Source organism: Papaver somniferum, chromosome 9, assembly GCF_003573695.1.
Source record: "Papaver somniferum cultivar HN1 chromosome 9, ASM357369v1, whole genome shotgun sequence".
Lineage (NCBI taxonomy): Eukaryota > Viridiplantae > Streptophyta > Magnoliopsida > Ranunculales > Papaveraceae > Papaver > Papaver somniferum.
The window spans coordinates 32,886,331-32,909,311 of NC_039366.1; the positions used below are offsets into that span (position 1 = coordinate 32,886,331).

At 38.1% G+C, this 22,981-nt stretch overlaps 3 protein-coding genes and 1 long non-coding RNA gene across 4 annotated transcripts; 2 read left to right on the forward strand and 2 right to left on the reverse strand.

Moving 5' to 3' along the window:
- Positions 1-3,259: 3,259 nt before the first annotated feature.
- Positions 3,260-4,226, forward strand: LOC113311728 (probable S-adenosylmethionine-dependent methyltransferase At5g38780). Its single transcript, XM_026560530.1, has 2 exons — positions 3,260-3,766; positions 3,870-4,226. Exons 1-2 carry the CDS (start codon positions 3,260-3,262, stop codon positions 4,224-4,226), a joined length of 864 nt encoding a protein of 287 aa, XP_026416315.1.
- A 1,060-nt stretch (positions 4,227-5,286) lies between these two features.
- LOC113311729 (fatty acyl-CoA reductase 8-like) lies at positions 5,287-7,775 on the forward strand. The gene is made up of 5 exons (XM_026560533.1): positions 5,287-5,365; positions 5,450-5,568; positions 5,725-5,918; positions 7,270-7,339; positions 7,683-7,775. The coding sequence occupies exons 1-5, from the start codon at positions 5,287-5,289 to the stop codon at positions 7,773-7,775; spliced, it is 555 nt and encodes a 184-aa protein (XP_026416318.1).
- LOC113308023 (50S ribosomal protein L19, chloroplastic-like) lies at positions 7,565-9,104 on the reverse strand (the record flags this gene model as incomplete). The annotated part of the gene is made up of 3 exons (XM_026556499.1): positions 7,565-8,417; positions 8,849-8,982; positions 9,051-9,104. Coding segments are annotated over 3 exons (288 nt in total), but the record flags the coding sequence as incomplete, so codon positions are not given.
- Positions 9,105-9,203: 99 nt separating this feature from the next.
- Positions 9,204-13,104, reverse strand: LOC113308024. The gene is made up of 4 exons (XR_003339445.1): positions 13,018-13,104; positions 11,815-12,654; positions 10,432-10,641; positions 9,204-9,427 (listed from the first exon to the last, which is right to left on the reverse strand). It is a non-coding gene; the product is annotated as an uncharacterized LOC113308024 (long non-coding RNA).
- Positions 13,105-22,981: the final 9,877 nt, after the last annotated feature.

Sequence of the window (22,981 nt, forward strand, 5' to 3'; positions counted from 1 at the left end):
AAGGAAAACTTTGTGTATGCTTACACGTACCAACACATGCATTACAAGAATGAGGCGAGAAGTATCGTAGAAGGATCTCATGGATATTTGAAAATATTGCTCCGAGGGAGCCAAAACACCGTGGTTACATTACAAGAAGCCATCCATGAATACACCAAGGCCGATATCATCAAGATAACCGCTCAAATGGAAGAGAGTAGGATGAAAATCATCACAGGCTACAAGGAACACCATCGATTGATTAGAAATTTAAATTTTAGGGTGTCTCATTAGGCAATCATTTCTATGATGAAGGATTACAAATATTATGTGGATATGGAGATGGGGAGAAGAAGAATTGAATGCTCATGTATGACGATAACGGCCTTCGGATTTCCGTGTCGTCACATGATCACGAAGTACCAACAAGGAATTCCTTTTGAAATCATTGATCCGTTTTGGAAGCAACTTACTTTCAAACCACCCCCGACCGAAGAACCACTCGAATCCTTTGTGGACACGGATATTGGAAGGGAAATCATCGAGAAATTCGCAAAAAAGGATGGCTTGGGAAGAAAAGTTTTGATGTACAACTTAAAACTAGCCGCGAACCCCCATATGGTACCGGTCGAAGAACCAACAGTGCTACCGCCGACGGGAAGACCACCTACCAACATGGAATGTAAGGAAGAAAGGAAAGAGTTTAAGTTTTCAATGAGTGCCAACAAAAACCCGTTATTGAGTCATAAAAGAATTGTTTGTCAACATGAGCATTAAATATGAAGAGGCGAAGGTTCCAAAGAAAAGGGGCCGACCGAATATGGGGGAAAGCGGGACAAGTAGCATACAAGCCAAGACAAATGTTTCAAACGTTCCTTTACAAATTGAGAATGAAGAGGCACCGGTTAAGAGGAAAAGGGGTCGACCAAAGAAGGGAGAAAGTGGGACAAGTAGCGCTCCTTCACAACATGTGGATCCAATCGATCCTTCTCAAGAGAGTCAAGCAGGAGAGTCAAGCGAGTACAACACGAGTATCAAGGTTACGTGCATGGAAGGGAGAAACAAGACAAAAGGGTTTTATGGTGACTCTAAGGGCCGCTCTTGGTGATGGAAGCACTCCTAGGGATGAACGAGGTAGACCCTATCGAACTTGTTACACCATATTCGAGAAGTATTACTCGGAACTTCCTGAAATCATTAAGCCCTATGTGTTATCCACCGACGGCGTGGATGCGGATGGGAATTGTGGTTATCACGTTGCATCGGAACAAATAGGCCATATAAGTTTGGTAGACGATGAGAACCTAACCCAATGTCAATATTTTAGAAATATGATGGCCTTGCGCCTACAAGAAGACAAGGAATTTTACATATCAATGATGAAGGAAGGAAAAACAAGAGAAGACAAAGAAGTGATTTTTGAAAATGGTTGTTAGAGTACAAAGGCCAAAGGGGAATGGACCAATTACCCGAGAGCATTGGATGCAAATGCCTCTATGTGGTCATCTCTTGGCGGAAACGTGGAGTTGCGTTGTTCATCTATTTGGTAATGGATCATGTTATACATACGCACCAAAATACACCATTTGGGATGAATCGCTTAAGGATCGGAGAATTGTTTTATTCAACCATAACAACATACATTATATCGGTCTTAGAATACGTGATGATTTTCCATTACCACCGGTAGATAAGTTAAATGAGGTCACGGAGGTCACCAAGAAGTGGCTAAAGAAATACGATCCCAACATGAGGCGATGGGAGGAATTGATCGAGCCGGATCAATTCAATGGTCTCCATTTGTTGGAATGAGTATTTTCCTTATGTTAAATACTTGATCTATCGGATGCTTATATTTTGTCGCTTTCTTATATTGTATTTTGCAAACTTTAACCAAGCTTAATGAATGAAAGTGTTTTCTTTTTTTGGGTAACTTGGGCTCATTTATAGAAATTTGTAACAAAATCGAACTTCTTATTCATTTATAGAGTCCGATTCTGGAGTTAGTTTGTTGCAGCTTTTTCAGAATCGGTTTATATGGAGGATAATGTAATCCGATTATTGGAAGAAAAGGGTACAGAGATTTTTAACTAAATAATCGGATTACATATGGCCCAAAATGTTCCGAACATGAATCCTAAATCGGCTTATATGTGTATTAATGTAATCTGATTATAGTTGATGTTCATCACATCAACCCAGAATCGGTTTATGTAGGTTCACATTAAAATCCGATTAAGATTACAATCGGATTAATGTACTGAACATATAAACCGATTATGGGTGGTGTGTCAGAAAACTTGATGAGTGAATTTTTAAGATTTAGAGGTAAATCATTGTAGGGTATCTCTTAGAAGGAATGGTTTAAAGGGATTGAACTCAATCACTTGAATTGTCTGTTTTTGGGTTTTCTTTTTACAAACAACAAAAGAAGATTTTAATTGTTGTTTGTGATTGATTAAGATTTAGTTTTGGTTTTGATGGAAATTGACAAAGAAATTGAGTTTTGATTTGATTTTTGTATTTGTTAGTTAAGTTATGATTTTGTATTTGTATTTGTGTTAGAATAATTAAAGTTTTTTTAAGAATTAGTTTAGTATTTTTACAATATTTTAGACACCCCTTATCATTCTCTATTGGGTGGATGAAGAAATCCATAGACCCCAATTTATAAAAATGGGCTGTGTGTTCGCAACTTTGCAATTTTGCATCATTTATATGGTCAACGTTGTCAGTATGAACTGTATGAAAACAGTGTAATAAAATATTGTTGTGTAAATAGCTGGAAACTGCGTTAATCATAAATTCTAAGGTTACTTGTGCCTTCTTTCTATAGTTGAGCCAGATTTATAATTTGCTCATACCAGCTAGTTACGCTAGCTCACTCCCAAATTTTGGATCATATCCAACCCAATGAAAGGTGGAACTGACCAGTACAGTTACGTCCAATATTCCTCTCTTCAGGTAGACACTCGTTCTCCCTTTTCGTTGTCCATAGATCATATATCCATTACATTCTAACAGTTACGTTTCATGTTTGTTGTTTCTGTTTGTGTTTCGATTGTTTTGATGAGTTTTAAGTTTTTCTTGATTTCGGCATGCAGAGACGAGGCATTTATCTTTCACTAGTGATGATAAAAGAAGCAATTGCTAACGATGTCAATGTCGAAAACCAACTAATGAGCAACCCAAACCCCATCTTTCGCGTTGTTGACTTGGGTTGTTCGGTGGGATCCAATAGTCTCTCTTTGTTGTTAATGACATAATCGAAGCCATTGATATGAAGATCAAATCATATTTCCAAGGGCTTGAACTCATGCAAACTGCAACACCTGAGTTTCAAGTATATTTTAATGACAAAACATCTAACGATTTTAACACTCTATTTGCATTGATTCCTTTAAAAAAGCGTTACTTCGCAGCGGGTGTACCGGGTTCATTCCAAGGGCGTTTGTTTCCTCGAGCTTCCCTTCATATTGTCAATTCGTCTACTGCACTTCATTGGCTCTCCAGAGTTCCGAAAGAGGTTGGTGATATCAATTCCTCGGCGTGGAATAAAGGGAGGATACATTATAATAATGCTTCAAACGAAGTCTTACAAGCTTATTCAGCCCAATATGTCATGGACATGGAAGCTTTTCTTCTTGCTCGTGGACATGAGATTGTCTGTGGTGGATTGATGTTTATTTTGGTTCCAGTTATCGCTGATGGAACTTTAGTTTCTCAAACAGGTCTTGGTTTACAAGCAGATGTTTCGGGATCTTGCTTCATGGAAATGGCGAAAATGGTAATCTTTATGTATTTAAAGTCACATTATTCCAATGGCTCAAAAAATTTAAGTACAATGAAAAAGTGTGCGCAAATTAACTTAGTTTGTCGCGTGCATGCAGGATATTGTGGATGAAGCTAAAATGGACTCCTTCAACTTGCCAATGTACTTCACATCACCAAAACAAGAGAAAGAATTGGTGGAGAAAACTGGGTGTTTCACTATCGAAAGATTGGAGAGATTGGAGACGGTTTTTCCACTAGCTAGTGGTGCACAAATAATTAGTAACCATACGAGGGCACTACTTGAGGAAAGTATCAAACAACACTTTGGGTTCGGTGATAATGATTTAGACACATTGTTTGATCTATACTCCAAAAGACTTGTTGATTCTCTCCCAATCTTTATTAAGTCAGAAGACAAGTCTTTTCAAATGTTTCTTGTTCTGAAGCGCAACGACGTTATCATGGCAATCTAGTGAAGCGGTTATGATCGAGTTGTTAATTGTTCTTCTGCGAACAGTTTCAAACCCCTCTGGTAGTCTGGTAAAGCAACGAGTTAGTTGACAATTTGTGAAAAACACAAAGATTGAAAGGAGCAATCTTACATGCACTTTATTTTATGTTTTAGTCGTTTCGTGGATCAACAATTAGTTTCGTGGATCAACAATATAGTTTCTTGAATGTATCGTTAAGTATTGTTTGTTCCAAGGTTGATTGAATGTATTTTAGTTTCTTGTTTTAGTCATTCATTTTCTAGAAGTTGTAATACTTAAAGTTTGAAGTGAAACCAATAATCTTTTATCCGACTATTTTTGTTATGGCTATTACGTTCCTCACTAATCAGTGTTAAGCAATCGGGTTAATTGTGAAATTAATTGTTGTTAATAAATATTCAAAGTATGAAAAAGTTTGAGAAAATTTGATTATTTTTTTAAGAACATCAGGCTAGAATCGGTAGATACCAAGGTAGAGCAATATATGCCACACGGTTAAAGGCATGCCCAATGCCACTTATTGCAAAGCAAAATTTTATTGATAACGAAGACCATGTATGTGGTGCAGAACAGAGCAGTGGTAGCTGCTGCGTCTACTATGTAAAATCGTATTCAATCGACGACTTTGACTCTATCGGCTAGAAGAAATGAGTATCGTTTTTCGATGCATCACATTTTATGATCCTGTCACGAAGACAAGTCTTTGGTCTGCTGTGTTTGTCTGCTTTTTTATTTGGTGAGAAGAGAAAACCGATAAGAGGAGCACAGTAATACCAGTTTCCGTACACTTAACAGGATGGGAAAGAGTAAATAAGAGTGACCTAAGCAATGACACAAGCCTAGTGACAGAAGCAGTGACATAGATAGTGATAAACAAAACTACTGCCGATATATTGCCGTTGGAAAACCAAAATACTTCTAATCTGCTTTAGTACAGATATAAATATGCATGCACGAGTGACTCTCGTTTCTGTTATATGCTAGGCAGAGTCATAAACTTTAAGTTTTAAGAATAGAAAAATTTCGGGTTAACTATAAAGCAATGGAATTTAATGGAATTGTTCAATCTCTTGAGAACAAGGTCATCTTTATCACTGGTTCTACTGGGTATTTATCGAAATGTAAGCACAAATCAACGAATCATATATCTTTTATGTTTTCGATATGTTATTCTTTACTTTCTTAGTTTGATGCTAATTTTCCAGCTTTGATATATGCAGTGTTTGTGGAGAAAATACTTAGGGTTCACCCAAACGTGACGCATCTCTTTCTTCTCTTAAGACCCGCTGATGCAGTGTACCCTACTCTGCGTCTGCACAAGGATGTGTGTACAGAATTTAATCTAATATCAACGTCTTTTCTTTTTTAAGATAGAAAATTAATTAATATAGTTACTTAGCTAAGTGCAAAAGAAAATGAAGAAGAAGAGATTAACTAAATGAACATAACGTTCGCATTATTTAATTTTTGTAGGTGATAGGGAAGGAACTGTTTAGTGTTAAGAGATAAACATGGTCTTGGTTTCGATTCTTTTATATCGGACAAGGTAACACCGATCTCTGGAGATGTCAGTTTTGAAAACATGGGGATAAAAGACCCTGATTTGGAAAAGAAGTTGCATGAAGAAATCAACTTTGTTGCCCATTTTGCTGCTGCTACAACTTTTGAAGAACGGTATATTTCAACAATGAATTCATTTGATGGAGTGTAGCTAGGCACAAGTTTGTGTTTCTTAATATATAGCGCTGACTCTTCTTTGTTATTCGGACGTGGCGTTAGCGGTGAACACAATTGGAACTAAGCATGCTTTGAGTTTGGCAGAAAAATGTGAGAACCTGGTGTGAAAGGACAAGTAGTCCTACATCTCTAGTTTCCGCATAATGAACTTAAAAATATACAGTAATATGGAAGGGTCGCTCCACTCATTGCCAATTAGTTTTGAATTGGATGCCCGCAGACTTTAACATGGTATCAAAGCTAGATCCCATATGTGGGGTGTAGGCCGAATTAGTAGCCGTCGTGACCCGAGTGGGCACATGTACACCCGTGACCGAATGACTGGTCACTCGTATGACCTGTACGTGGGGTGGACCGTGACCGATGTCACCTGCACACCCAAAATCCACACGTGCGTAGGTCCACGTGTTAGGTCGAGTGACTGGCCTTACACGTGAGGGAGTGTGTGAAAGGACAAATAGTCCCACATCCCTAGTTTCCGTATAATGAACTTAAAATATAATATGGAGGGCCGCTCCACTCATTGCCAATTGGTTTTGAGTTGGATGCCCCTAGACTTTAACATCTGGAGATGATTCTCCATGTATCTACTGGTAAACTTTTATAATGTACAAAAATATATGTCCATCCTATCAGCGAGATCTACTTTCGTGCATACTTATTCGTTCAGGCCACATGCATTTTTCTTATGATACATTTGCAAAAATTACTAATACATGCGGGTCATCACAGCCTTTGTATGCATCAAAGGATGCCTGGAGTTAAATTAGAGACACCTGTATGTCAAACATTCGACAAATCGTCAAAAAGCTCTAGATATAATAAAAGAAGAGATCAGATTGGATGAACTCAAAGTTGGACAAGTTACAGAGAAAAAAATAACTGCTGCAATGATAAAACTTGGTCTCGAAAGGTATGCAAATAGTGTTTGTCATTATAAACAAGTTTTCGTTGGATGTGCATGAAACCTCTTATTTGCAATTATTTCTTTCTCTTGGTGTTGTGGACAGAGCTAAATTATATGGATGGTCAAACGCATGTGTTTACGAAGGCACTGGGAGAAATACCAATTGGTCGACACTTGAGAAGAAATCTACCGATTGTTATCGTAAGGCCTGTAGCTGTAACTCGTACTTACCAAGAGCCATTTCCTGGATGGATAGACGGCTTCAAGTATGTCAAGTCAACACTAGCCATATGCATTGTTTTATTGATCGTGTAATCGGCTTCAAGTATGTCAAGTCAACACTAGCCATCTGCATTGTTTTATTGATTGTGTAATCTGCAGATCACTTGACCCCTTGGTGATTATTGTTGGGAGAAGGAAGTTACCTTGTTTTATTGGGGACCACGTTGGGGTAAGCATGGGCCGGTATGGACCAGTTTTCACCTCATCCGCATTCAATCCAATTTATTACGAGATTTTAAATTTGGCATCCGCATTCAATCCAACATCCAACTGATTTGCATCCAATTGATGCACGGATGAACGGATTGGTTGCGGATAATTCAATGGATGTGTTAGTTAAAATTGATAATAAAAAAATAAAACCAATATAGACGACTTCTTATAGAACCTACACATTTCATATATGTATATAAATATAGAAGTGACATAGACAACACTCCAAGCAAACACCTTAAAAGTTCCAAACTATCTATATATTTTCTAGAAACTATATAATGTCCTTAATCTAACAGGTATGGATGTCCAACGGATTTTCAAGGTTGCATCCAGGTCCAATCCGTAATTCCGTTGGATCTCAAAAATTCCATCCGTGTCCAACCCATTAGCGAACGGTCTGGGCATCCATCCACACAAATACGGTTGGTCCCGGTTAAATCCGCGGATTACGGATAAAATGCTCACACCTAGGACCATGAGTCATTCATAGACATCGTAAGTTAAGCCCTATTTTCGCCTCTGGATGCAACAATTTTCTTCTCGTTTGTGGAACAGATCCAAGAATAACTTTGCTTTATGATTGGATGAAACAGATTCCAGGAGTCCTTATGTTTGTTCACTTCATTTTGTGGCATGTTATTTGTGGAAGAATCGCCCACAATTTTTTCTGAGTTGGGCTTGGGCTATTTATTCTCATGTATTCAGCTAGTCTAATTTGGTTGTCCAGACTCCATTCCAAGTTTCCAACCAAGAAGAATCAACTGTTCAGTCCTGCGAACACACTACCTATACAGACTCATTAACAAAATTTATTACAGAAAATGAAGGAGGCGACACTAGCTTGCAGGTCACTATGGTTACAGAAGCTTCAAATAACTGCAACAAACATTAGTTCTACTTCAAACAACTAAACCTTCCGACTAGGTTACTCTTACTTGAGTGCATTCTTTCTATCCCTGAGATAGTAAAGCTTGGCCCTCCTGGCTTTATTCTCGTTCAGCACTTTCATCTCCTTTATGTCTGTAGAGTATCTGTTCATTCACAAAGTCAGATTGTTTTCCTGAGAGGATCCCATAACAATTGAAAAAACAAGGATAGTACCAGAAACTTGTTACTGTAAGGCTGTAACTATGAGATTGAACAGTGCTGATCAGTAAGAATATATGAAAGGATACTATTTAATATCATGCTTTACAGTTTCACTAGGGTGCATCCAAATATTTATTGCAGAATATTCTCACTCAGTATGTTTATTAAACAGATTCGCAAACCAAGTTAAATAAGGAATATTCTGGAATCAAATGAAATCGCGTTGGTGTGTTTCACAGTAACAGATTGTGGCAGGATATTTTGTAGGGCAAGCTTTGATGCACTTATTTCTTCTAGCAACAGCTTGCGAAGGAAACAAACGACAACCTAGTACTGAATCTTGACAACACAACAAAAAGAATTTGATACTTACAAAGGGAAAAGAGATTCTACCCCAACAACAGCTACCATCCTTCTTATTCTAAATGCTGAGTGTAGGCCAGCATTCCTTCTTGCAATAACAGTGCCTTTCAGAGTAGAAACTCGTCGTTTGTTCTCTGGAACTTCCTGTTCATTTCTGGGGTCAGCCGAAAAGAAATACAAAATCACTCGAACAATGCAAGAACTTCACCTACCACTTTGAGCTGGACGGTATAACCAGGCTGTATATCAGGAAAACCTGTGCTCTTTCACAATCTGTAAAGTGTAAACGAGAGGAACATTAGGATGTTTAGATGTATAAGAAAAGTAGATTACATTCTCGGAAGCAATGAAATGCCTGCCTGCCTGCATGATATGTCTGGCTGTTTTATCGAGCCTCTTGAATTTTATACGCGGAGGAGCTATGTCATTAGTGAAACAAGAAACTGGTTCCCTGGAGCGAGCATCTGTTGTCATGGACCTGGAAGCGAAAGCAGGTCCAAATGCTCCCCATTTGGATATCCCTACTCCATGGCTTCTGCAAGCAATAAGCACATGTATTTTCCCTGCCGAGAACTCCCCGAGTGTCTTGCTGCAAATAAGGGACAAATATTAACAATTTATTCAGGAGAATTTCTAGCATCAAATAGACTAGAGCAGTCTGAATGTAACATTATTAGGTAAGCAACTAGAAATGAATAAGAAGTGTGAGCTTCGGTAATAACACTTAAAGAACCCATTAAGTGATGGGATGTAAAGTCTCTTTGTAGTGCCAGAGGCTAATCCTATTAGTGAAACACGTGTTACCATCATCACCCCGCTTCTTATCACCCTATAACGATTCTCAGACTCAAAAAAACATTATGGATTAAAGCGATTTCTTGGCTTTCAGACCTTTCTGCAACGAGAGCCTGTCTTTTCTTTCTTACATTTTCTATTTCTGGTATCCTGGTTTATTGGTTGACATTAGATAGCAGGTAGTGTATCCACAGCGCTTATGGTGTGCTGATGGTGCCACCATCCTTCTCGCTGCTTCTAGCAATTGGTTCCAGTAACAGATCAAGCAAAAAAAAGTGAGATAAAGTGGTTCATAGACCCTACATTTAATATTTCTCTAGAATTTAAACACTTGTGCATTAGGTGATTCTGTCAGACACACTCCTGCAACTAGACTAGTTATCTGTCTCGATCTACTTCGTTCCAATTTTTCCAGCAACTCAACTTTTTGGAACTCTACAACATACTCTTTTACAAACTTCGTTGAAAAAAGACACATCAGTCATCAGTCATTTTTAAAAGTGAGTACAGAGTAAATTGATGCTTAATCAGACTTTTGGAGACTGAAATTCTGTAAAGTGAACACCTAAGTATAAACCTCTAATCGTAGCTATAATTATAATTCATTGGGCATATTAGGAACAAAAGACGAAAGGTTCTTAATATTATTTTACGAGATCTTAAATTCACTCTACATACATGTCAAAATGTATAATATGACCCCCATTAGTCATATAACTAACAACAGGAAAGTATGAATTTTCATTAACAAAAAAGATCTCAAGTTTAATATCGTAATTGAGACATGCTACAACATACTTATCTCTGAGCATTTCCAGAAGCACTACTACTAGGTGGCTCTAGATTTAACTGCACAAGTTGGATATAGCTCCAATGTTCTGGAGCTTCTAGCTCAATCTTGATCACCAACTTCTCTGAAAAAGACTCATCGCCCATTTGTAACAGAACACCTATGTATAATCCTCTTCTCCAAGCTTTTCTATTCAATTTTCATCTGATGTTTGAAGTCTGACATATCAAGAACAAGATCTTAGATTAGACACCCAATAAAACTGGTCATTTGCAAAATATATTAAGCCCCACGAAGCACCAGCATTTTCCTACTCAATTATCAAAGCTCATATCAACAAACTAGGGATACAAACCCCTCTCTGAAATGTATTCCTCTCCCCACCCCACCTCTCCCCTCCCCAAATTATTAAAGATTAGAAGGCCTAATCTTACACGTTGATCATGACAAATGTTACAGAAAATTAAACAAAATGAGTTATTGAGGTCATTCGAGACAGTTTCCCATAGTCAATGAAGTCAACAAGATCAATGGTTTAATGGAGACCCAAACTCTAGCATGTCAGTTTTATGGGACATAAACGCGAAATTACCCTAGAACCAAAGAGCAATTGGAAATTCGAATGGGATGATTCAGTAATTCAGGAATCCACAAAAGGAGAAAAAAAAGAAGAAGTGAGAGCAGTAACACAATCTGAATCAATTACGAGTTTTATCAAAGGTATGTAATGCTTAGCCTAAGGGCATTGGCAGCGCCTTCATATGGCGCAAGGATTTATGTAATTGAGGTTTTGGGAGGTCTAGACTACTGAAACTGAAAGGGTGCAAGATCTCCGTTGTGTAGCACTATATTTCTGCTGCCAAAACTTATGCTAGATGATTTATACTGAGACTAATTTATTGAAAATGGAGCTGCATATTGACACTTAACGTTCCAAGCAATAATATTCCTATGGTAAATCTACTAGTCTTTATCAGCTTCATTCAGAAGTTTGTGAAACTCTTTTTTTCAAAAGAATATAGTAACTGGATAAAAAAAACATTAAGTAGACTAATACAGATGAGCTTCACGCATTACTACTGAGAATAGAAACCGTATTTCAAGATAAAAATCCTAGAGATACTTCAGGTCGGCATGTTTTGGCTATTCATTAACCAAATGCTTTCAGTAAAAAAGAGATCGAAACGAACACCAATGTATAAACCTCTTCTCCTAGCTATCATTAAAATTCGTAGGCATATTAGGCACAAAAGACGAGAGGTTCTTAATATTATTCACGGAGATCTTGAATTCACTCTATAAACATATCAAAATATATACACATTACCCCTTTAGTCATATTATTAACAACACGAAAGTATTATTAAGAAGAAAAATGTCAAGTTTAATACCTTAATTGAGACAAACTGTACAATATTTTTATCTCTGAACATCCTCCAGAAGTACTCCTAGGTAGTTCTAGCTTTTACTGCACTTGGGTACAGCTTCAATAGTTCCGGAACTTCTACCTCAAACTTGATCACAAACTTCTCCAAAAAAGACTCTTCGCCCATTTGCATAAGCGAAGATAAGGAAATCTGATTCTTAACCAGACCTTTGGAGGTTAGAATTTTGTAAACAGAACACCTAGGTATAATCCTCTTCTCCAAGCTATAAGTAAAAATATTTGGCCATTTAGCAATAAATGATGGACTATAATCCATTTGATTCACAAGGTAATCCATTACGGAGGTTATCTTTTTCTTAGATTTCAACATACACTGAGGATATGACCTAAATGCTTTCTGAATTTCTTCTTCAGACCAACCCAATCTTCTGTAAGAATCCAGCTTTGACTCCCTACTGGAATTGCTCATCCCTGTAAATAACTGGATAACATGAAGATACGTATTTTTATAAGGATCAATACCCAACCCCTTAATCTCTTTTACAATCTCCTTCAATCTGCCAGTGCTTATTGTAAATACTCTTGGCTGACTGATTTAGAAAATTAACAATATTGGGTCGAGGAACACCTCCATCTCCCAAAGTTTCAATATTTACCATCACCTGAGGTATTAAGTTTCCTGTAAGAATCCACGAACTCCGCTCCAAGATGGCAACTACATTCTCGTCACGATGAACCAATTTCTTGAGATTATCGCAGGTAGGAATTATTCTTCCTTGCAAACTCGTTCTAAGGACGCCATTGTTACTGGAGACGAACTCGGCAAGGTCAATTCCAGAAATCCCTATAGAGTTGAAAAAATCGATCTTTGGTTTTAGGATTTTCAGAGGATTGTACATTAGAAATGAAGGTCGCTTAGTAATGAGTTTGGAAATGTGTGGTTGAGTAAATCCATAGTTTTGAAGTAGGTTTAAGACTGAATCTGGGTTTGTTGAAGTTGTGAAATTAACAGTTTTAGAAGCTTTAATAGCTTGATTCTCTGTTAACCCACATGAATTGATCAGGTAATTGATTACGTATGAAGAAGATGATGAAGAAGACTCCTCGTGTTTTGGGGGTGAGGAACTAAACCTAATACCAATACAAAGAGATGGGTTCTTTTGATTATAATGACGAAAAGGAAGCAAGTTTATGGTTGCTGAGTTACCTCCATTGAAGTTTGTTGTTTGAGATATGATACGGCGGAGAGAAGACAGCATCGTCAGGAGTAGAAGAAGCAGAAGACTGGACTCACTGGAGCAGGAAGTAGGTTTTCCAATTGAACTCCTGGGTGCAAAATAAATGCTGGTAGGTATGCAATCGGGTTCTGCGGTGTAGGCCCATTACTTCAAGGCATGCCAGTACCGGGTGAGCATGGGTGGTCCAGCCCGCCCAATAGGTGGACTAGAGGCTCATTCTTGAAAATTCATTAACAGGGTAGAAAACAGGGGTGTACTAAATTAGAATTTACATGGATTTGAATAATCCTAAAAATTCCTAGGTATTTAATTAGGATGTAAGGAATCGTACAATATTCACGGTATCCAAATATTAATATTTATTTAGAATCATAAAATATCCACGATATATATGGATTTTTAGCGATATTTTTAGTCAAAATATATGTTTTATTCACATATCAATCTCACTCCAAATCACAAGAGTTTCGTGGATTTTTATAAACAAATTATTTATTTTTGAAGGTGCGATTGGGGGATATCAAAATTAATTGGGGGATATAATTTCATGACAAAAACTGGATCCAAATTATCAAATCTGGGTCACCCCTTATGTAATTTTTTTTTAATTCCTAATCTAGCCCTCACTAATCAGGTTCAGTGGTTAATAATAATTAGTAAAATCTTAACTATTTGGGGGATAGATTAGTGTGTATTTTTATTTGAATTTGTGTGAGTGAGGTGAGAGTAGAAGGAGGGAAAAATATTTTTGAGTTGAAATTTTTTTGTGACAATGGAAGATGATTGTGAGGAGAGAATTGTTGTTGCTGAATCTTTACCTCAACTACAACAAGAAGCATATCTTCAATCTTCGGTTAATGATAACAACTCACAATTGGACTTATATGATGAACCAACACCCTTGGAATATGATTTTCGTGAGCATGAAGTGTTTTTTAAAGAACCAACCCAAGAAAGTAAACAAGTTCAACATACAAGCATCCCCAACACATAGGTAATGCTGCCAAGAGGTCGAAAATTTGATTATTTTTTTTTTATTTATTTTGAAACCGCCATTTTTCTCTGAAAAAGCTTGTGCCAGCATACTCGTAGTATGAATACCAGGCCGGCACCAACAGAACCGGCACGGTATTCATACTATTTTCATGTCGGCGAAAATTATCCCCCATTTTGAATCAACCGCCGGCGTGGTCTTCAACCCAACAATTCCATGCCGGCACGCAGTTAACTTTTTACCTACCACCGAATATTCCATGGAATATCCAGACCGGCATGGTTCACTCCTAACTTAACTATGCCGGTACCATAAGAAAAACATCCAGGAATTAAAGATTTTTCAACTTAAATACCGGCGTGGTAATTAAAATATCGAGCACGCCGGCACCATGTACTGCCGTAGTTTGTAAAATACGGACAAAACCGGCACAAAGTACCGTCTTGGAACCTTACATATCGATCATGCCGGTATTGCGAATCCCGACATTAATGTTCAAGAAAATACAATGCCGGTACTGTTTAAAATTAGGAAGTACAATTCCGGAATGCTGGAACATTATTCGAAAATGCCGGCACATGTTTCCGGCTTTGGTTGTTTTGGTGGTACTGTCGTCGAGCATGCCGGAACTGGTACCCGGCATAGTAATTTAATTTTATTTGGAACTAATTCAATTTTATTTTCATTCATTCCTTAGATTGTGACATACATTGATCCAACAAATTCCAAACTGCTTGGTCCGGATACGTCTGAATACTATAAAATGCCTCAGGTATGTTACCAAACAATACTTTCACCTAGTTTTTAGAACTTTATGTGGGGATTGCTTGTAATTAACCTTATAATATCCCATTGTTGTCCTTATGTAGGGAATAAAATCTCTAGTGGAAGCAATTGCTTGGGCAAAAGAGACGGCTCTTAAGAACATATGTATGTTGGTGAGGAATACCCAACGTTCAGATAATCGTTTTGAGATGGTTTGTGAGAGAAGTGGGCAATACAAGAAGAAGGATAGCCATAAGAGAAAGGGTTATGTATATCCAAAGAAGACTAATAGGGTATACAAGACTCGTACGAGGAAGGATAATTTCCGCTTTAAGCTTGTATTCTATCTAAGAGACAAAGAAAATGAATGGGATTGTACAGTGTGGCTTGGCCACCATAACCACCGGGATCCGAAATATTTTGTTGGTCACTCCCTAGTTGCAAAGCTAAAACCTCATGATTTCGAGGATGTAAAGATAATGACCAAAGCATGTATCAAACCAATAGTGATTCTCAGAGGCTTCAAGGAAAAGGATAATCAGAACGTTTCTTCTTAAGTACAATTTATAGCGCACAAGAAACCATTAGAAAGGTGGAATGGGAAGGGAGGACCGTTATGCAAGAATTTGAGAAGATAGTTTGGGATCACAACTACACGTGTATCATTAAAAGAGGGCCAGACGAAAATCCGCTTCAAATATTCATTGCGCATCCTTTGCTTTCACAATTGGCTCATATATGTTGTGGTGTTCTTATGATGGATTGCACCTACAAGAAAAACAAATACAACATGCTGTTGTTCAACACTGTAGGGCAAACATCGAACAAGGTATCATTCACATTGGCTTGGTGTTTAATGGAAAAAGAGAGGGATCACAATTATCATTGGGCATTACGACAATTGAAATTATTGTTCCTGGAAAATCAATTTCTGAGGGTCATCATAACCGATCAAGATGACACACTAATGAATGTTATATCCGACGTATTTCCGGATGCACAAAATTTCCTATGTACATACCATATAGGTCAAAATGTGATAATACATTGTCATGCTTTGTTTGAACCCTCTAAGGCGGATATTAAGAAGAGAATGTTTGCTCAACTAGAGGAAGATGTTCGCAAGAAGAAACTATCACCCGAAGAAGAAGATGATGAAAGAGGAAAGATTAAAGAGCGAGTGGACAAAGAACACGATGAAAATCATAAAAGGCGGTTGGAATTTCTAAAGGATTGGGAGAAAGTTTATTGGTCTCTTACCGAGGATATATATGAAAAGAGATTGAACATGTTTATTGCCAAATATAATGAAGTGTATCCAAGTGCCGTCTCATATTGTCGGGATAAATTGTTGCATAAGTTCAAGGAAAAATTTGTGTGTGCATGGACAAATCGGTATAGACACTACGGGAATGAAGCATCTAGTATAGCGGAGTCCGCTCATGGGAGATTTAAAGATCTCATCCAGTCCGTCCAAGGAAACGTGGTTATGGTCATCGAGGCAATGGAGCAATACTTTAAGGCTGATATCGATAGGATCAAGAAGGCCTTTGAGAAAAGCTCAATGGAAAGGATGACATCACATTTTCGATATAGTAATTTTCTCCAAGGAATAGAATTCAACGTCTCGCATTGGGCAATAAAACATATGATTAGAGAAATGGAAAAAGAGATAAACTACGGCAAACCGGGTGATGTGTGTATTTGTCCCGACATGTCTTCATTGGGGATTCCGTGTCGTCATATGCTTGTGAAGTATGAATAAGTTATACCTATTGAGTTTATTGATCCGTTTTGGAAGCAACTATCTTTCGACCCTCCCCCTTCGGAAGCTCCCGGACAATCACCATGGGAAACAAAGGAGGCCAAGGAATTTTATGAAGCTTACTCACGTGGCAACTCGGCTAGCCGACAAGTATTGTTGAGCCAACTAAGGCTAATTACACGCCTATGGATAGCACAAAGTGAAGATCCAAGAAAGGGAGATCCGCCCGGTATACCACAAACTAAAACGACTAGGAGAAAACAAAGGAAAGAATTGAAAGCATCGAGTGAACGTGAATGTGAAGACGAGGAAAGTAAGAAACGAGACCCAACTGGATGTGAGCTTTCATAAGCAAGGTTCGCAGAAGCGCCGGTTCCAAGGAAAAGTGGTAGGCCGAGGAAGGAACCGCCATCAAGTCAACAACAAACGGGGAATTCCATATCCACACCACAAGGCGATGAAGTGCCGGTTCCAAAGAAAAGGGGAAGGCCGACGAAGGTACCCACATCGATGGAACAAGAACAAGAAGACGAGGAAGCGGATGCCACGCATACAGTCGAGGTTACAAAGAAAATGGGTAGGCCTAGGAAGGTACCAACAAATGATTAAACAGGGGGAGCATCCCGAATTCACACCAATAGTTGAAGGGCCGGCTTTGCATATCAAAACTGAAAGGCCGAATAAGGAACCTACATCAAGTCAAGTACATCAACAACACGATGGTTATGTAGTCTCTTTTAAAAGTCGTTTAAGGACTCCCATCACAAACTGAAGACATTGGGAATATAGAGATTGCAGAGGATAGATTGGATATACTTAAGCTAAAAGTTGGTAACATGAAGACGTTTAAGGATTCCCAAACAGGTAAGACTCATAGACATTACCATACCAAAATAGAGTCTTATGTACTGCAACTTCCCGAGGTTATTCGCGAGTATATTGTATATACAGATGATGTCGATGGAGATGTAAATTGTGGTTATCATGCCTTGACCGGACAATTAGGAATCTTTGAGACGGGCGGTTAGTAAAGGGATGACACCATGCCGATACGCTAGAAAGAGGATGGCCGAACAACTTATGAAAAAGAAGAGCTGTTATGAACAATTGGTAGATGATGATGAAGGGTTTGATAGTTTGCATGGTCGGGTGTTAGGGCCATATCACGAGATGAAGTTCCTTCCTACTGAATATTGGATGAAAATGTCGGTTTGTGGGCATCTTGTGGCGAATACATTTAACTGTGTTGTTCATTATTTTTCCCCCACCGAACAAACAACTTATACGCCAAAGTGACAAAAGTGTGAAGGATCTCTTAAGAAGAGAAGAGTTGTTTTGGCGTTCGTGAACGGGAATCATTTCATTATTTTGAAGCTAAAGGAAAACTGTCCATTGCCACCGGTTTGTCCGTTGACTAAAAACAAGGATATAGTCCCCAATCACTCGGAGGAATATATGAAATTGTATGAGGAGAACCACCAATTGTGGGATGCGTTGAAGCTATCAATTAACCCGGAGAAGAGAGAAATTCCTATTCATAAATAGAATAGTGATGAAGAGTAACTTGGAAATGTGCGGATCACTGTTACGCAACCTTTTGTTTTTTTGGAAGTTTGAATTGTAATCATTAAACCATATGTTATGGATATGCCGGAATCATTTAGTTCAAACTTTATAATGCCAGGATCTGATCCCGACTTAGAAAGTTTTTTTTCTTCAATGCCGAAAAGGAACCATAAGTACACAGAGATATCAGATTTAGTGCCGGCGTCGAAATTAACTTCCTGATAATGCCGGAATTATACACATATCACTTATGTGTGAGGAAAAGAAAGAGTACCGGCATTGTCTGGAAAAGCGAATCTATGCCAGAATTCTAAATTCCTTTGGGCCGGAAAAGAAATCAGTATACCGGCATTGTTGTTACAATTTCGACCATGCCGGTTTTGAAAAAATAAACATAAAAATGGCAATGTTTGACATAGATTAACCAATATAACATGTTCTAATCCAAAAACAAATGAAATCAACATCTTCATAGTTTAGCAAGACACACAAAATAACATAAGCAAAGATAAAGTTAAGATGTTCCAAACCGAAAGCAAATCAAACAAAGATGTTCAAAGTTTAGCAAGACACACATAAATCGACAGTATATTGTTCAAAGACATAATTAATACTATAAAAGAAACATTAACAAACATCTTAGATCACTCGGTCCTTGGTTTCTTGTGAACCCTCTTCTTCGTTTCCTTCCACAAGTCCTTTGCATTTGGGTCTTCAATTTTGTCTATCTTTTCCTCGACTATCTTCATTTCCGCCGGGGTTAGCACCTTTCCTTTCTTATTCTTGCATTTAAACCAGTTTCCCAATTTTCCTAGCCTCGAACGTTGTTGTCATATTTTTCCATTAGTATGTTAACTTTTATGAGTTTATAGATATACATTCAAATAATAGGAAGTGAATCAAAATTATGTACCAACAACGTGAGGGTCTTTTGAAGTACGGGTACAGTAACTTCTTCAGGAGTTGTGGAGGGAGGTTCTGCTTGTGGAGGCACTGTTTCGGTGGTCGGGCGTATAATACAAGGATGGGAGTACCTCGAATAACCTCTGAGGAAGCTTGATTCCGACTCATAACCGTTTTCCGCCAATTCCCAACCACCCCTATCCAACACTAGTCGTTGTTCTTCCCTTTCATTCCAATGTAAAAGTAAAGGAGTTGGTTTGCAAACTACCAGCGTATGATGTTCATCTGATATGCATTGAGGAAAGTCATGAGAGAATTTGGCATCAGAATTACCCGTAAGTTTTTTCTGTTTGTACCCAAGTTGGCGCATCATACGGCGAGAGTTATGCATAACAAATCCTTTTGGATGAAACAATGGTCCGTTGTAAAATGCTACATTGTCATGCCTTGCAAAGTGAACTCCTCTTTCGTTCCTATATGGATCAAACACAACATCTTCGACAGCGATAGAGTCCAAAGCCTCTCTCATGGCGAATAACCGAGTTCTGTTAGTGGGCTTCGGTTTATTGTCGAAAAAGTATTTCTTAGCTATTGGACCTTGTGGGTCCAAACCACGAGTTGACGAATCCAAATATTTGTACTCCTCGAACACTGTTGGGAAGTGTTCATAAGCCCACACCTACACAAATGAAAGATCGTTCCAATGAAATGTATAAGAAAGGAACTAATTGGAAAACAAAATAACTAGTTCACGTTACCTGTAATACAGTGAAATTACCATTAAATTGACAAGCATTCGTCTTAGAAGATCTACGCATCTCCGCCAAAAAATGTGCCAAGAAACCAGTGCCCCATGAATACTCATGAACCTCCTCCAAGGGATCCAAGTATTGTAAGTTGTTCATATGCATCCTGTTACCATTAGAGTCAGGGAATATTGCGATGCCCAAGAGGAACAAAAGATAAGCAGCGACAGTTTATTGAATTTGTTCGGCATTCAATTCCTTGCCCATCGTATTCCAAAACAACTCTCTGAGCTTGACGACTTTAATAGTCTTTGTCATGGTTTTCTTTGACATGTACATATCTTCTTTTGTCGTTGCCACGTCCCAACCAAACAACTTTTTAGTCAGCTCATAGATCTTGGACCATTCTAGGGTCTTACCATCATCTTCTTTTTTAACGGCTTTTCCAATGATCTCAAGGACAAATATTCTTTGGACATCTTCAGGGATAAGGTCATCTCGCCAAAAGGAAAATGCATGGTATCAGTTGAAGCAAAAAACCTCTCCAAGAAGCAATTCGTCGTCACTTGATCAGTGGCCACATAGTTTTCTACCGCGGGATACAACCCAGATGCTCTTACTGCGGCTTGAACAGCCGTACACTCCCCTTCCAAATTTCATGTATCCATTTGTTGATAGCAGCAAACACGGAAGGCTTTCTTGTGGTCCTATAAAAACATACCAAACAAACTTCAATTAACCTGATCATATATAAACAATATAACAACAAGATGCAAACGTCTTACATAAGTTTGATAGATCCAACGATCCCATGAGTCCTTGTAGTCAAATAAGAGTTTTGGATCTCTCGGCTGACCCCAGTGTTTGCCATCACTGCGTTCTGGAATCATGTCATATGGTTTTGGGAGGTGCTTTGGTGGGTCCTTTTCCTTTTTCTCACCGGATTCAACCTCAGGTTGTCCTAAGCCATATGAGGATGAGCCACCTGCTGGATCAGGAGTACAAATTTCTCCCAATCAGCATCATCATCGTTGCTTGTGTCTCCCTCCGGGGGAATCTCCCGAATCATGACCTTACCACGTTCCGGATCATCTCGACCACGTCGAGGCCGAAAAGACTTAGGTTTTCCTTCATCAACAACTTTTACCTTTCCTTTCTTCAATTTTGCATCTTGGGACCTACATACAAAATGAGATTTAACAAAATAAGGAAATCAAACCCGACATGACAGATGAAAATAAAGATTCTGCCGGCACCGGTTCCGGCATTGTGGTCTAAAGAAATTCTACGTCGGTTCACAGGTACCGGCGTTGTACGTAAATAAAATATTATGCTAGTAATGTGGGAATTGTTTACAGAGATTTAACAAAATAAGGTAATCAAAAACGGCATGGATGTTGAACATAACGATAATGCCGACATTCATGCCGGTATTGTACTATAAAGCAATTCCATGCCGGATACAAGGCACCAGCAATATATGAAACTAAAATGCTATGCCGTTAAAATGGGAATTGTCTACCGAGATTTAACAAAAATAAGGTTTCTATGCCGGTATTCTAATAACTTGCATGCAATAAAATGGGGATACAAGACATATAAATCAGCATTGTATTGTAATTTAATTTTACGCCGAAACTAAATTGGAATTTCAATTCACTAAATTTAATTTCAAATTTCCTTTTACCTAGTACAAACAATAATCATGCAAGTTTCAATTTGCGTATTATGAAATAAACCCTAAGAATGCTTCAATAAACATAAACATCACTTACCTCATCATCTCTGTTATTTCCCCATCATCATCTTGTTCAATAGATGCTTCTGATTTCGATTTACCACCAGGAATAGGTTTTGGTTTTTCAGGAGGTTTACGAGGACCCATTCTTCTTTGGGTTTGAAGAATTGAATGAATTTGGTTCAGAGGATGGAGTTTAGTGGTTTTGGAAGTTCTTTTAGAATTGCAAAGTGAAAAGAAAGAAATAGAAAGATGGAACCGTTCCCATTCCATAACCGTCAATTTTATGTAATTATGGAGTTTGTAACCGTCACATAAATGGAATGAGGGAGTTTGTAACGGTTACAATGGGGGATAATTGGTGCGACAGTTACAATGGAAAATAATAAGGGTAATTGGGGCGACAGTTACAATGGTAACAAACCTTCATAATACCGGCGTTGTCGAACTATCAAAATCTATGCCGGAAATCTGACGAATTTAACTGAATTTATATTTAGAGTGTCGGCGTTGATTTGTTCTTAACAATCTATGCCGGTAGTGTTTCTTGATTCATTATTAGTGCACCACCAAAAGGTTTAAGCAAGCAAACTGATCCAAATTAGCCTTCATATCAACACTTTGGAAATAAACTAAAAAAAATTAAACACATAAACAATGTTCCACATAAAATGAAAGGTCTTAAGTTAATTGCAACTAGCATTATCTTGTAACGAGATTCAACAAACAAAGCGGCTTCGAAACGCCTAAAAGGCTCTTTTCTACATATTAATACTAAGGAAATAAACTTAAAAAAATTAAACACATAAACAACATTCCGCATGAAATGAAAAATCTTAAGCTAATTGCAACTAGCATTATTTCTTGTAACGAGATTCAACAAACAAAGCGGCTTCGAAATTCCTAAAAGGCTCTTTTCTCCACTTGGTATATGCTTCATGAGCTTGCCACCTATTGTCTCTGTATCTTGCGAGGAACTCGTTGTATTTGCAACATAATTTTATGAGGGCAATTGTCTGATTCGCTACAAACTCATCCCCGTAATCCATTTTGCGTTTCTTGCACTTACCGTCATATAACCTCGACATATAAGGACCATCCGCAATAAGACCCAAAAAAAGGTTTGAAGGGCGGTGATCTTCCAGCGAATCCGGAACTATGAAGTAATTCTTAATCCATTCGGTTTCTTCCTCAACATCCGCTTCTATCTTCGCTTGTTTTACACGTTCGATTATCTCTTTAGTTTCTTTGCGACATTTTCTTGTATTGCTTCCTCTTCTTCTACTCTTTTCCTTATAAGTATCTCTTCTTCCATTGCGACAAGTGACTTGGGGGTTTGCTCATTCCTTTTAAGTTTTTCTAGTATCATGGGAATTGAGTTGGTGGTGGATGATGATTGATTCCTTATCGGAGTGGATAATTTTTTTTCATATAAAAATTCTCTGAAATCGGTAGT